Raw genomic sequence first — 14,526 nt, forward strand, 5'->3', positions numbered from 1 at the left:
AGGTCCAATATATGAATGCTCATATTACACCCAAGTTGCTTCCCTAGTCCACCGCAATACTCAAGACTAATTCAACTATTTGGAGCTAAATCGTGGACCCTATTTTCTTCAACACGTTAATAGAATCCCCGTCAAACCCCTAGTTCCAAGATATATACACCAACTAGACTTAACATATTACTGGCTGCATGGCCCAACATAAGACGATAACAATCTATCCGTCCGACAAAAAGATAGCAATTTACTGATCTATTATTGAGAAGAAACAACTTGCAAATATGTAGCCTAGACTCAAACTCGAAACCTTTTTATAAAGTGTAAAATGAAAGATCTCAAATTTAGAATCTCTCACTTACACTCTCTTCTTCTTCTGTACTATTCAATCTATCCCTTTTCCATAACTCGAAAACTTTGATACCATTGGTTGAGAAAAAAAAAAAAAAATCAAAGAGAGCCCATCATAGAGGCATAAAATATTTGGGAGCCTAATGCCGATGCAAAAGGTTAAATTGATAGGTCTTAAACCCTTATCTATATATTAAAAACTCTTTTTTTTTCTCTAAAAATAAGGTAGGATAACTAATTTTACTCATGAACCTAAAAATTGTTCAATTTGATGGACCGGGAAATGAACTTGCCCAGTTAACTTAGTCTAATGTCTAGTTGACTCATGAGACGTGTCCAGTTTCATTACTTTGGAACTCCAACATAAACTTACCATGATCACTTCAGAAGAAAATATTATATATGAATTTCCTCCAATAGCCACTTTCCTCCTTAATTCAAACATAGACTTCCTTCCTTTAGCTAATACACCACTCTCTATAATTCAGACCCCATTCCAGCATCTAGGAGGAATATTCCACCAAAATGTGAACCCCCAAAAAAAAAAAAACAAATATGTAATAGACTCTTAGGTTAATGTGGTATGGCTGATGAAGCCAGTAATATATACAACCACACAATTGAAGATAAGAGTTGATGGTTCGGGAGGCAATGATCATTTTATGGACGAGATGCGAGTAAAGTTGCGGGTAATGTCCGGCAATTATAGCAAGACTTTTCATGTACTGTTGTCCTACTCTAGTTTTGTTCGGTATGAAATGGTAAACGATTTCATCTCAGGATTTTTGTCTAAAGAACGTCAACGTCTAAACAGCTGCAAAGCAATTTACCAATTTAGCATACAATAACCCTTCGCGCAATTTAGCATTTAACCTATTTCCAAAGCACCATTAAATCACTATTAGTTTCCTTCTTTAATTGATTTATGTTGGCAATCATTTCTTTAGCTTATGATAAGTGAATAATTTACGTAATAATTGTATGATATTTTATATTATTTTTAGTCACTTTGGTTATATTACTGGAAAAAAATGAATCATTTTGGCTATAATTGGTGAAAAATGCTTTTAAGTGGTTAAATAAGGTTTTTATCACTTTTTACTTGGATTTTATGCATTTTGACAGTTTTGACACATTTTCATATTTCGGCTATAACTTGAGCTACAATGATCGGATTGAGATGATTCTTAAACCAATTTGAAGATAAGAGATAGATCTACAACTTTGTTGAAGACATCTGAATCCAGTTTGAAGGTTTTCCAGGTCAAAAATCCGAATTACAATAGCTAATTTCTATTGGTCGAAGCTGAAACAGAGAAGTGAGCAGTCAAGGATATTTTGGTCATTTCTCAACCTACACAGATCCAAATATGGTGATTCTTGATGCATTGGAAAGATAACTCAAAGGGCTACAAGTTTTATGTTTTGGTCAAGAGCTAAATCATCTTTTATCATCAAGAAAAGTTCAGTTGAAGTTGACGCAAAATCGGAGCAGAGCTGGAAATTGAACAAAAGTGTACCAAAATGTCACTGTAGCAATCCGGTCGGAACTTAGCCGGATTTCTGGCCGGATTGTGGTCAGAGAAGGCTGCTCTTTACGCGGAAAACTTATTTTCACCTCCAACAAGTCACATGCAATGCCAGACATGTGAGAACTACTTTGCAGCTGTAAAAGGGTGGTGTAGGCCTCATTTTCTTGATTTCTTTCATCTTTATATAGCCAAAACTTGCAAGATTGAAAGAAGAATAGAGAGACATACGGGAGAACTTGGAGAGTGCAGAGATGTAACTCTTACATCTTTTGAGTGTTAGATTAGTTTTAATATAGATTAGTATAGTTCATCCATTCTTGTATATTGGCTAGACTAGGATGAAGATGGAAATGAAGAAGGAGGAGTTGAAGCTCAAGTGACATGGGTTATCTCTTCTCCAACTCTTTATTTTTTGTACTTGATTCCAAGTTTAGTTAATATGCAAATTCTGGATTTTGTGTTTAATATGTGTCTCTAAAGTTTATGCCTTGGGTTTGGTTGAACTTTCTATAATTGTTAGTGTTTATTATTTGATTATTTGATTGCTATGCTTTGAGCAAGTTATTTAGCACTTTGACTCTTTAAATCATGATTAATTTGGTCCCATTAATTGTGATTATCTAAGGTGTTGTTTCTGCAATGAAAATTAAGATTTAATACTACTAGTTCAAGAAGTGCTAAACATAGGGAGTACACTAACGAAAGTAGAGGTGCACCTATGTGGTTTTTAGTGATTCATTTCATGTAATTTCACTAAAGAAATGAACTTGTAACTAATTTCATAACCACGAGAATAGGTATGGATTAGTTATAAGTATAATTGATTCACTACGAAAGTAAGATTCAAATGCATAAGGAAATTACACCATAACTAGCCTAGATATAATACTCAATGATCCAAATATAGCACTTGCATGAGTAGTTGGGGATACCACAATCTAAGGAGCTTTTATTTGTTATTTTGTATAATTTCAGTAGGTTAAATTTGTTATAATTCGTTAATAGTCTAAATAATAGAGAAGCTTTATTAATACAGGTAATTGTTCACTCTTTCTCATGGGATCGACCCGATATATATCCTAAACTACTAGTTGACCTATATACTTGCAGTGAACGAGTGTAATTCAGTTTTTAACTTGCGCGTATATTAAAATCCCGTCAGCTTAAGAAGTTCCTTGTTTAAAATCTTTTCCATCTCTACAACTGTCCTTGCAGGAATGTGATGCAGTGGCAGAAGATTATTTCTTTGCATACCCTGACCAGGTCACCTAAAATAAATGTACAGACTGATTTTTTTGGGGGTTACAAATTTGTATATTATTTGGTTGAATGGCTACCCACATCAAAGTATTCAGATAATATAAAGTTCATAAGTTCACAAAAAATATCCAAAAGATTAAGGGAGAAAAAATATCCAAAAGATTAAGGGAGTCATGGATTTGATGAATGTCTGATATGAATCTTGGGTTGACTTGGTTTATTATCATATTAAATTTCACTTTTAGACACTTTCTGCTCTTAAGACCTTCAAATTTGTTCCATTTAAATTCAATCGATAATATTATTAACAAGACTAACAGAATAGGGATACAGTGCAAATCAATAACAAATTGATGAATAAGGTTAGAAAGAGTAAGGGGATTGTAATTGGAACAAAATTATGCATTCATACGTACACAAAGCATAAAACATGATAATTATTCATTGCTGTAAAAAGTGAAAGCGGTGGTAGTTTAACTTAGTAATTTAACATTAAACAAGAAAAAGAAGTACAACTTCTGAACAAGTCTTTGGTACATCACGTTTTGCAGTTACTCAGACACTCAACAACAACTCAACAGTAAAAACAGCAAAATGTAAATAGTTATTAAGCAGGTAGACCCTGCAAGACTCTTCATTTGATGAAAATTCTCCATGTTCAAAGTTGAGCTAAGCGACTTATGTCAATTGGATATGCATCTGATGACTTTTGAGCCCTGTATGATCTTCTCCCAACTATGATATTTGCAGCTTCAGTTGGATGAAATGCATCCCAAAATAGATGCTGATTTCTGTTAGGACATGGAGTTTGAAAAGGAAGACATGTTATCTGGCCATTGTTTCTCCCAACTCCACAGCAACCTCTATTTGTCACAGTGAAACCTGCGCAGAAAATTAAATATAATTCGAAGCCAGCCAGATGCATTTTCCAACCCCCTCCAAGAGTTGAATTTTCGTAGTTAACATAACATTTTGAATTTTTTAAAATTTTTATTTGTGAAGTAAAAAATTGCATCAACTCAAACAATAAATGTGCAAATAAATTTCTAGGAGAAATGGCATGGAAGTTACCAAAAGCAGAGGGACTGCTGATTAAATCCTGGAAAATCCCATAAGCATCAATGTAGATAAATCTTGCATCAGTGAATTGATTGTTCAAGGTGTCCACTAAAGACTTAAGTTTGCTATTGAACATCTGATTTGCCGAGTTGATTCTGGCCACACAAGTTCTGCCATCAGGGCTATTTTGGGCTAATTCATTTGGACTGCATCCAATTTGACCCACTCCGATCAAAACAAGCTTCCTTGCTCCAAGGTTATACAATCTCTATCGACAATCATAAACATCAAAATGTCAAACTTAGAACTTTAGAAAGAAAAAAAAATTAAAGGAACAGTTCTATTCTATGAAATATGAATAGGGCTTGTAAAGAACTTTAAGAGGAAAAAAAAAGAAGAAGGAAATACATGAAAGAGTAATTAAATGAAAGAAAAGATCGATAAAGGAAAAACCAACAAGAACTTTTAAAAGTTAGAACTGCTTCTCGATCATTTATTTTCCCTTTTTAGTAAATTAAAACAAACAGGTGGCTAAGCAGACTGCGTTTAAGTTATTTTATTTGATTCTATTTTTCTGTTTGTTATTCTTCATAGTGCTTTAAAAGATTTGTTCACAGTTCCTCATTTCCAGCTCATAATTAATATCACCTAAACTATTGTCCTTCTGCCCAAGTCAAAAGGGAGGTCGGTCGACTGGTACAACATTGGAAAAAACACCCTTAGAATACGCCTAAGCAATAAATACAACTAGCTTTTGTTCAAAGAGGCAGAGACTTCTGAAACAAATTGTGCGTGAAATTGTCCAAGAAATTAATTCCTCATGCCGTCACGCATAGTAGCTTTTGCTACAGCATGATGATCAGAAGTCGAAGGAGACTAGAAGAGTGCAATTACATCTCTAAGCATGACATAATGTACATTTGCCTTTTCATTTCTTTGCCTTTTCATTTCTTTCTGTCCTCTTGCCTTTTTTTTTTTTTTCCCCTTCTTCATTTATCTCCGTATAAACATAGAGTTACTTAAATTCTCTACCCAAGCATGCATCAGCAAATTTTTTCTCTATCTCATCACATGATATGATATATGAATGGGATAATTAAAAATTTTAGTCATGGAAAAATATGAGTGTCTCACCCTTATTTGTTGAGAATACTGGCCAATAAGAGCATTAGCAAATTGCTCAGGTGTGAATTGTCTGCTGCTTGAGTAGAATAGAGGCATGAAATAATTGTTAAGATAGTCATTGCTGCCAAGTCCAACTGAATATATGCATTTGCTAAGGTAAGCTGCAGCACGGTTTTGGTCTCCAAGTAAGCTCACAATTTGAGAAACTGTGCTGTTGTAATTATTCACCTGCCCAGTAAAACTAGTTCTGGCACCCTATGTGAGAGAATTCATCAGCACCTTCATATGCATGTAGACCAAAAAAAAATATAATGTAGTTGTCAAAAACAAAGTAATCTTTTGTAGTATTACCAATTGCTGGCCAGTTTCTTCTCTAATTCCAGCAGCAGCTGAAGCATAATTTACTCCTTTGAGTATGTCTTGGCCCTGGGCTCTTGTGAAGGGTTGAATATATCCATTGAATCCCAGTAGCTCAGCTGATGATGAAGCAAACACATTGATTAGGAATAATCAAAATGAAAATAACACATAAATTAAAATATACGTGTGTGTAGATTAATACATGTGTGTGTATATAAAAAAAATGTTATTTGCATTCCTATTTTTTGTTAATCACACTCTCACTATCATTTTAATCATATAACTTTCATTTATTAAACTATATGATAAAATAAATAAATAAAAATTGGGTGTAATGTGTGTGTGTGTGTGTGTGAGTGACGGAACTAAAAAAAAAATTAACTAGTATACAAAATCGATATTGAAAAAAAAAAAAACCTTTATACTGCTACGAGAATTACCCAACATCACTCTATATGCAGTATGTTTCCAAACTTTACTTGCTAGCCAGATATTGCAGTATCTCGAAAGCGTTCTTGCCAATGCGGAAAATATACGTAGTAAAATATAGTATTACGTGAGACCATAAAGCGAATACTTTCTTTGACATGCAATTAGTAAACAATGAAGAACATGTAGTCATTAACCGCATGAAAATGATAGTCAAGAGAATATGCACAAAAGCAGCTCATCATTAGATGTGACAAGTTCTACGGATATTTGCTAATTCTTCGAATATATATGTTATGACTGCATATTCATGGTAATCTTATTTTTAATATTGTCAATATGAAGTTGACCTAATTTCAGAATTAGGAAGCTGATAAATATTAGTACCTTTTAAATAAAGAGAAAGTATAGATATATACGACCAATCAAGCAACAAATTAGTGAGAAAGTAATAGAGAGGGGGTTCAAAACTCACTTATAACATCAACGGTAGTTTTTCCATTACAAAACCTTCCAGTTGGTCCACCAGGAAAATCGATTCCATAGGGCAAGTAATTAGCTTTAGCCAAAGAATTGATATTGTTGTTGTTACCATTGTCCACCAGGGAATCTCCAAAAATAAAGTAACATGGAACCTGGGGCTGTGCTAAAACCCCGTTCGGCACCGCCACCACCACCATCACAACAAACCCCACCAAGAATTTCTTGAACTCGGCCCCCATTTGCAACATATTTTAGAATAAAACAAAAGGGAGTTGAAAGAATTTTGTAGCTAAAAAAAAAAGGGGCTAGTACTAAAAGGTGGTGGACTCCTTTTAGCTATTGAGTGATGAAATTCTAGGAGCATCGAGTGTGTTATTTATACACATATTTTAAGGTCAGACTTGAAAGGCTTGGCAAACAATTAATAGGTGTGCAGCAATTGGTTCTGGGAGTCAATCAATCAAGCAATTAGTAACTTTTATGGGTGAGAAGTAACGGTGCATTAAATTTAACGCGGACAGACTTTGAGTTTCTTTACAGTTTACACTGAAGTCCAAACAGAGTTTGTTTGAAATGGTCGTCAATTTGACAATCGCCCTTTTTGTCTGCACCGATTGCGAGCGCCAAAGAAGTCGGTACAAGCATACTTATAAAGTCCCTCCCGGTCGAGTCGGCCAACCCGATTTATCCGGTAGGATCGAATTGATCACTAATTAGGTGAGTTAAGCAATAGATTCATCTGATCAACGATTCAGCGGTTGGATCACCGATTTAAAATATTGATTATTTTTATAATTTAAAATATATTATTATATTTTATAATATAACTGTTGTGCAACCTGCGATTGAACTGGTGATCCAAACACCTCTTCGGATCGGGTTTTAAGTCGGGTTTAAGAGTACAAGGTCCATTTTTCCAAAGAAGTTTTATCGTTTTGGGCCTCGTTTGTTAGTTTAGCCGAGAGAGAGAGAGCTTAAATTGCGAGATAAATATAATTTGACTTTGAATTATTCCGATCAGAGTTAATCTACTTAAATTGTTTGGGACATTTGCAGAGAGAAATTAATTTGAATTTATGAGTATTACAGTTTTCTTCTTGAAAGTTTTATGGACAAGGTAACTTTTCTTTCATTTCTCTTCATTTGGCAAAAGACGTTTTTAGTCATTTTTGCATTCCATTTCTTCCTATACTCTAGAATATTTACTTTATTTTGTGCTTCCAACTAGTGTAGGATAAAATTTCACTATCATTAATTATAGATGCACTCTTACTTTATAGGTGACACATTAATTCTTAAAGTATAAAATCCATCCCACTTTGATTATTAAACTTTGAGCATCACTTGCCTACTATTATGTTAGCTAGTTTTGACAATCGGTTACATATTTTAAGGGATAAAATATCCAAAGTTGAAGTTTAAGAACTAAACTCCGATTATACACTTCAGAAAGTAAAGAGCTCAAAATTAAAACTAACTTAAAAATTAAAGTGGGCCGGGAGTGCATCGATAGCTTAAAATTGATCCAGATGAGCTGAATTAAGGGGATGTTCGGATCCCGTTAAATTAGTTCCAGTCATGATCAGTGAAAGCCTTTTCTAGTTTCTGCTGCATGTACCATATTGAGATAAATCCTAGTGACCCTATACGAATTGTTTGATAATTTCTGAATAAACTCTTTACTCGTTTCCTTCCGGAGAAAAAGGTTTGCTGCATCTGTTCGTAAAATAAAAATCATTTGGATTTGTCTTGTATTCAAGATAATTTAAAACGAACACATTTATGTTTACTTGCAAAATTAAAAACAATTTCTCACTTCTCCAGTTCACAAGGAAAGACAAACAAAACAGAAACGACTTAAAATTCACAATCACAAATAAAAAAGACTTGAATAATCAGACTGATGGGTCTAGTTTGCACGAGGAGCTTTGAGCACTACATTTTATAAACATCTAAGAATACGTATCGAAATCCAATCTGATGCTTCGTCGGTCATAATTCATAAGTCGCCAAGTATCTAATTCCCATCAAAGCAGCAGCCAAATTCCTGGTTGAACTTTGGACTTGATTTCCGAATAAGGTTGTTAAACTTGGACCAGTAAGTGATCAGCTAATGGAATATCGAGTCGATCGTGACATTAACCAGTTCAACCAATTAAACTGGTTGAGTTACCGCTCCACCTTTTTTTTAATGTATTTTAATATTTGTTGTCCATGGATTTTTCTCAAATGATATAATGTTGGACAACAGATTACTTAAACTACAAAAATGTATAAGCTAAGCCTCAAATTTACCTAGTACTAATTAACAAAACATAGAATATTAATGTAATTAACTAAAGAAAACTAAGCAATTTCGAAAGTAGCACTGATCAATTATTAACAAAAACATATATTTGTATCATACATCGTATACAGGCAAAACTTGAAGGTCTAATAAATTAACATGGTGAAAGAAATAGTTCAAAATTGGGGATTTATCATTTAATACAAATAGGACCAAATAAATCATATTTTTGCAATGCCAATGACGTGAGAAGTTTAAAGTTGACACCAAATGAGTCTTGGAATAGCCAAAAAAAAATAATGATGAGAGTCCAAAATTCTATTGTTAAAATTTAGATGATTTCATTTCAAATTACAGTTTTATCAAACGCACCCTAAATTCTATTCAATTTTCCGCTGCAGAGCACATAATTGTATGTGTACAAAGTTGTTAAGGATATCATCTCTACATACGGTGTGAACTATGTGTAGAGGTTTGATGTGATAGTGCTTGGCGTTTGATTTTAAGATCGACGTAATACTTGAATTTTTGGATTTCAGTCCTTTCTGATAATAAGTAATGACTAGCATATATTCAAATACGTCTAGAAATTAGGCGCACAGATTCTTATACATCATAGTCTAGATTTTTAAATGTGCTGCTTTGAAATTTGAAAGAACAAATTCAACATTTTCCTAAAACTGTAAGAATGTCATGGCGACAGTAGACACTAGCCCTTTTAACACTAAGCACTTTTGTTATAGTTAAGTTTAGAATGACATGGAAAACGATGTAGTTAGAGTATTTCAAATTTATGGGATTTGAATAATTTTCTTCCGAAAAGGATCAAATGTATGGGACAAGTGTTGAGTTGTAGAAAAATATATTTATGACTTAAAAATACATTTTTATAACCAACAATTACAAGGAAAGCCTTAAGCTAGAGCAGTAGTATGGCATCAATCTTGCAAGCCATAACATCAAGAGGTAGAAATACAATAGTGAAAAGAAAGATTTAAGCATTGTCTCAATCATCTCTTTTGACTCTAATTTAATTGAAGTTTACATCTTCAAAGTTGAGCTAAGCGACTTATGTCAATTGGATATGCATCTGATGACTTTTGAGCCCTGTACGCTCTTCTTCCAACTATGGTATTGGCAGCTTCAGTTGGATGAAAAGCATCCCAAAACAGATATTGATTTCTATTTCGACATGGAGTTTGTAAAGGAAGACATGTTATTTGGCCATTGTTTCTTCCAACACCACAGCAACCTCTATTTGTCACAGTGAAACCTACACCAGGAAAAAAAAGGGCGAAAATACAGCAATGTCAATTACAAATATATACTTTGAACCATTTTTGCAATATTTCAAAAATTCTGCTAGTTGACTCTTTTTGGTCAAAAACGAAAACACTAATAATCACCAAATTTTTTTCCATTGAAATTTGCAAGACCATTTAATACGAGGCTCAAATTTTTTATCAAGGGCATCACAAGTTGAGTTTTGTGTTGTTCAAACCGATTCATGTAATTATTACTATATTTAATAAAAATTTGAACAGTTGTTGTATAATCGCAAACATAGTCGTATGTATTCAAAAGTTCGAGTTTAAGCCCAATTGTATGAGTTTACACCAAAAGCTGTGAGAATTACATGAATTGAGTTAAACTGGATAGAATTCAACTTGTGAGGCCCTAATCCTCAAACTTTAGGTTTGAAATTGCAATTTTCTCTTTTAAACTACATCCTTAATAGTTAATTTTGGGAAGTAATGTGTACAATACCAAAGCTACCATCTACTTTCATAAATGCTTGAGACCAATATCAGCACGAAGCATTGAAGTAAAGAATGATGATGCTGAGAAAACTGCAATAATAATTTCAGAAACTGTAAGGAGGCTCATGACCACAAATCTCATGAAAGATTAAAAGTTACCATTCTTTGTCTTCGTTGACATCATTTCATAAATGGAAATTACTCTATCTAGCAAAGGACAATCAGAAAAATATCATTTTCTAGGAAAAATGGCAGGAGAAGTTACCATAAGAAGAGGGACTGTTGAGTATATCCTGGAAAATGCCATAAGAATCGATGTAGATAAATCTTGCATCGGTGAACTGGTTGTTCAAGGTGTCCACCAATGCCTTGAGTTGGTTATTGAACAACTGATTGGCATTATTGATTCTTGCCACACAGGTCCTGCCATCTGGGCTATTTTGGGCCAATGCATTTGGGCTGCAGCCAATTTGACCCACTCCAAGTAGAACAAGCTTCCTTGCTCCGTAGTTGTACATTATCTGCCGTCACACGTGTGTCAAAATTTGGGAAAGCACATTCAAAAAATTGGGGGAAAAAAGTGGTTACTACTCTCTTTTTAACTAAATTTGATCTACTGCATTTTTCCTATTAGTCATTAAAGTAATTAATGATAAATTTAAAAGTAATTTCCTGCCTCACTTTTTGGTTTTACTTTTTCTGTTGGCCATAAAAAAAATAGTCTTTTCCAAAAAAAAAAAAAGAGATTAAAAGAAAAAGAAAAGAGTGGTATTGAAAAATACCAAAATTTTGGTATTATTTTACACTATATTCTTAACTAAACTAGTCTTTGCCCTCTCTTTTTTCTGAGAGAACTCAGCCCTCCCATTTTTACAGTTATCTAATTTTTTCCCCCAAGTTTTTAATTTTTCGCTTCTTGCAAAAAACGTATGCGTTATTTCTTTCATGGTGCTTATATGCATAATGGTTATCCAAAAAAAAAGTAAGATACATGCAACCTTTCTCTACTTTTTGCCAAATTATCATGGTAATTAAAGAAACAAATGATAGATGCACATGTAAGGGAACCTACTGTTGAATAAGAAGCTGAGCAAATTGAAATGAGATTCATTCACTTACCCTTATTTGCTCAGCATACTGTTGAATCAGAACCTGAGCATATTGCTCAGGTGTATACTGCCTGCTAGTTGGGTATATAAGAGGCATGAAATAATTGTTGAGGTAGTCATTGCTTCCGAGTCCAACTGAAAATATGCACTGGCTTAGGTAATCTGCAGCAGCATTTTCATCTCCCAGTATGTTCACAATTGCTCTCACTGTGTTTATGTAGTTCCTCACTTGTCCAGAAAAGCTTATCCTTTGACCCTAGTTATATTAGAAAAATGGTTTGATTGAAAAAGGGAAGCCATATTTCATATGGTATTTGATTAATCAACAAAGGCAAAAAAATTGGAAAATTTTTGAAAAATGGTTAGTTTAGTACCAACTGCCTTCCAGTTTCCTCTCTAATTCCAGCAGCTGCAGAAGCATAATTTACTCCTCTGAGTATGTCTTGGCCACGAACTCTTGAATAAGGTGGAATATAACGGTCGAAGCCCAATTCCTCAGCTGCATGCGCATAGAAATAAAAAAAAAAAGATATTAGTCAGACAATTTTTATGAATATCAAAAGACAGATTCACAAACATATGGAACAACATCCCATCTTTACAACATCTATGAAATGTCTAGAGGATTTTTTTTTTTTTTTTTTAGTTTTATTCATAGGCAGAATTATAAAATTTCTTCTGAGGGAGTGAACTTTAAATCAACTAATCTTTAATTTGAAATATTTTTAATTTTTCGTGGGGGCAAAAGTTTAACTATACATAAAATTTTAAAAAAATTCAACTTTTCAAGAGAGAAAAAAAATTAATTTTTCAAAACTTTCTTGAGAGAAAGGATTTTTGGTTGGGGGGGGGGGGGGGGGTAGGTGTAGGAACCGCTTCCCGCCACTCCCTAGTTTCGCTCATGATTGTACTATTATGGATCTTCTGGTCCAAAATTTACTTGGTAGATTAGTGAAGTAAGCAATTGATTGCATGACACGGTACATAGTGCCATTTACATTTAATGATGAGAAAGGCATAGATTGAATTAAATGTTGACATGATTACGTGGATGAATAGGTTTAATGACTGCCTCGAGATGCAATTGGATAATAAAAGTAGAACATGCAGACAGCAGTCATGCACTGTTCGAATGGATGCAAGAGACTGTGAGTGACACTGAAGGAGCTCGTGAAATATTAGAAGAAATCTTGTTTTTTTTTTTAAAAAAAAAAAATTTTTTTTTGTGGCTATTTATTGGGGATACTAATATAGATCTCATGACATGCAATTATTATAGGGCATCAAAATAATGACAAATCTCATTCTAGACTTTTCTCATGGTATATAGTAGAAAGATGCTACATTAGGGAGGGAGTCAAAAAATTTGAATCGAAGAAATTTAAGAAAGGATGTTTGCTCGGTAGAGATAAGGATTGGAAATGCCTACAAGTTTGAGATTAGGGGAAAAAACAATGACGTTATGCTTGGGAGGTTAAGCACACAATTTAATTGTTAGTAGTAATATATTTGGATTAAAAGTGTTTGTAATTAAACTCTCAAAATCACAGATCGAGCATGTAACTTACTACTCACTGGACATGTTACATAGAACTTACCAAAGGAACTAATGAATATACTTGCTTAATTAGGACATATAGTAGACAATGCGCGCAAAACAAGTGAAGTGACGGAGAGAGTAAGAAGAGAGAAATTAAGGAAAATAATGGTTGAGAACTCACTTATGACATCTACCGTGGTTTTCCCATTAGAAAACCTTCCCGTTGGTCCGCGGGGAAAATCAATTCCATAAGGCAAGTAATTGGCTTTAGCCAAGGAGTTGAGGTTGTTGTTGTTACCATTGTCCACTAGGGAATCACCGAAAATGAAGTAACATGGGACTTGGGGTTGTGCCAATACCCCATTCTCAACATTCAGCAGCAGCACCAACACCACTACAAACACCAAGGACAACTTCTTGCATTCGCCCCTCATTATTGCGCAAAATTGTGAGGAAATTTTTTTCAAAAGGGTTTCAAGGAATTTTGCAGAAAATAGTGGTAAGTCCTTAATTCCTAGGACGACACAGTTCACAGTAGGATGCTTTGTGGCTGAGTGACGAGCTTGCCAGGATGAATTGTGCTATATATATACACACACACCAATTGGAAGAAGATAAGAGTGGGACAAACAAATAAAAAGGGGTGCACCAATTGATATGGGAGTCATTGGTTCAGAAATTGACTTTATGGATGAGAAGGCAGTGAAGGTTGCATTTAATTCACGCGGATACAGTATGAGGTTCCATGTATTGATGTTGTCTTTCTAAACTGTGAAAACAAATCGAAATGCCTGCAAAGCCATTGTGATCTGATTGCTACGCACCAAATTGTAGGAGTACAAAGATTAAGTCTACTGGGCATTTTAAAAAAAAAAATGAAATGAGATGAATCTGCATGGATATATCTCAATCCGACTTAATCTCCATCCAAAATTTGAAGGTCTGATCTCAAGTTTTCATGCAAAGAGAATATTTGCATTAAAACAAGGTCTAAGTACGTGAAAGACTGAAGATAAGTGGAGGTTTGGAAGAAAATAACACTTGCTGGTTTAAATGATTATTCCCGATTTTGAGCAACTTTAGCGGTATAGCTAATGTTTTCGAATACTCCAGATGTAATTCGTTATCTTATATTAAAACGTCGGAAACAATGTCCTTGCTTGGTTTTCTGTTCTTTTTTCACCATTTTAAAACAAGATATTATGTAGTGGACAAACTTCTTCTCCCTTTTTCCTAC

The 14,526-nt window shown here is 34.0% G+C and overlaps 2 protein-coding genes across 2 annotated transcripts; both read right to left on the minus strand.

The window, feature by feature from the left end:
* Positions 1-3,606: 3,606 nt before the first annotated feature.
* On the minus strand, positions 3,607-6,941 carry LOC113726245 (GDSL esterase/lipase At1g29670-like). Its single transcript, XM_027249854.2, has 5 exons — positions 6,586-6,941; positions 5,673-5,797; positions 5,331-5,576; positions 4,209-4,464; positions 3,607-4,019 (listed from the first exon to the last, which is right to left on the minus strand). Exons 1-5 carry the CDS (start codon positions 6,839-6,841, stop codon positions 3,796-3,798), a joined length of 1,107 nt encoding a protein of 368 aa, XP_027105655.1. The 5' UTR covers positions 6,842-6,941; the 3' UTR covers positions 3,607-3,795.
* A 2,784-nt stretch (positions 6,942-9,725) lies between these two features.
* On the minus strand, positions 9,726-13,869 carry LOC113726246 (GDSL esterase/lipase At1g29670-like). Its single transcript, XM_027249855.2, has 5 exons — positions 13,471-13,869; positions 12,124-12,248; positions 11,760-12,005; positions 10,906-11,161; positions 9,726-10,153 (listed from the first exon to the last, which is right to left on the minus strand). The coding sequence occupies exons 1-5, from the start codon at positions 13,721-13,723 to the stop codon at positions 9,930-9,932; spliced, it is 1,104 nt and encodes a 367-aa protein (XP_027105656.1). The 5' UTR covers positions 13,724-13,869; the 3' UTR covers positions 9,726-9,929.
* Positions 13,870-14,526: the final 657 nt, after the last annotated feature.

The sequence above is a fragment of the Coffea arabica genome, chromosome 2c, assembly GCF_036785885.1.
Source record: "Coffea arabica cultivar ET-39 chromosome 2c, Coffea Arabica ET-39 HiFi, whole genome shotgun sequence".
Taxonomy (NCBI): Eukaryota; Viridiplantae; Streptophyta; class Magnoliopsida; order Gentianales; family Rubiaceae; genus Coffea; species Coffea arabica.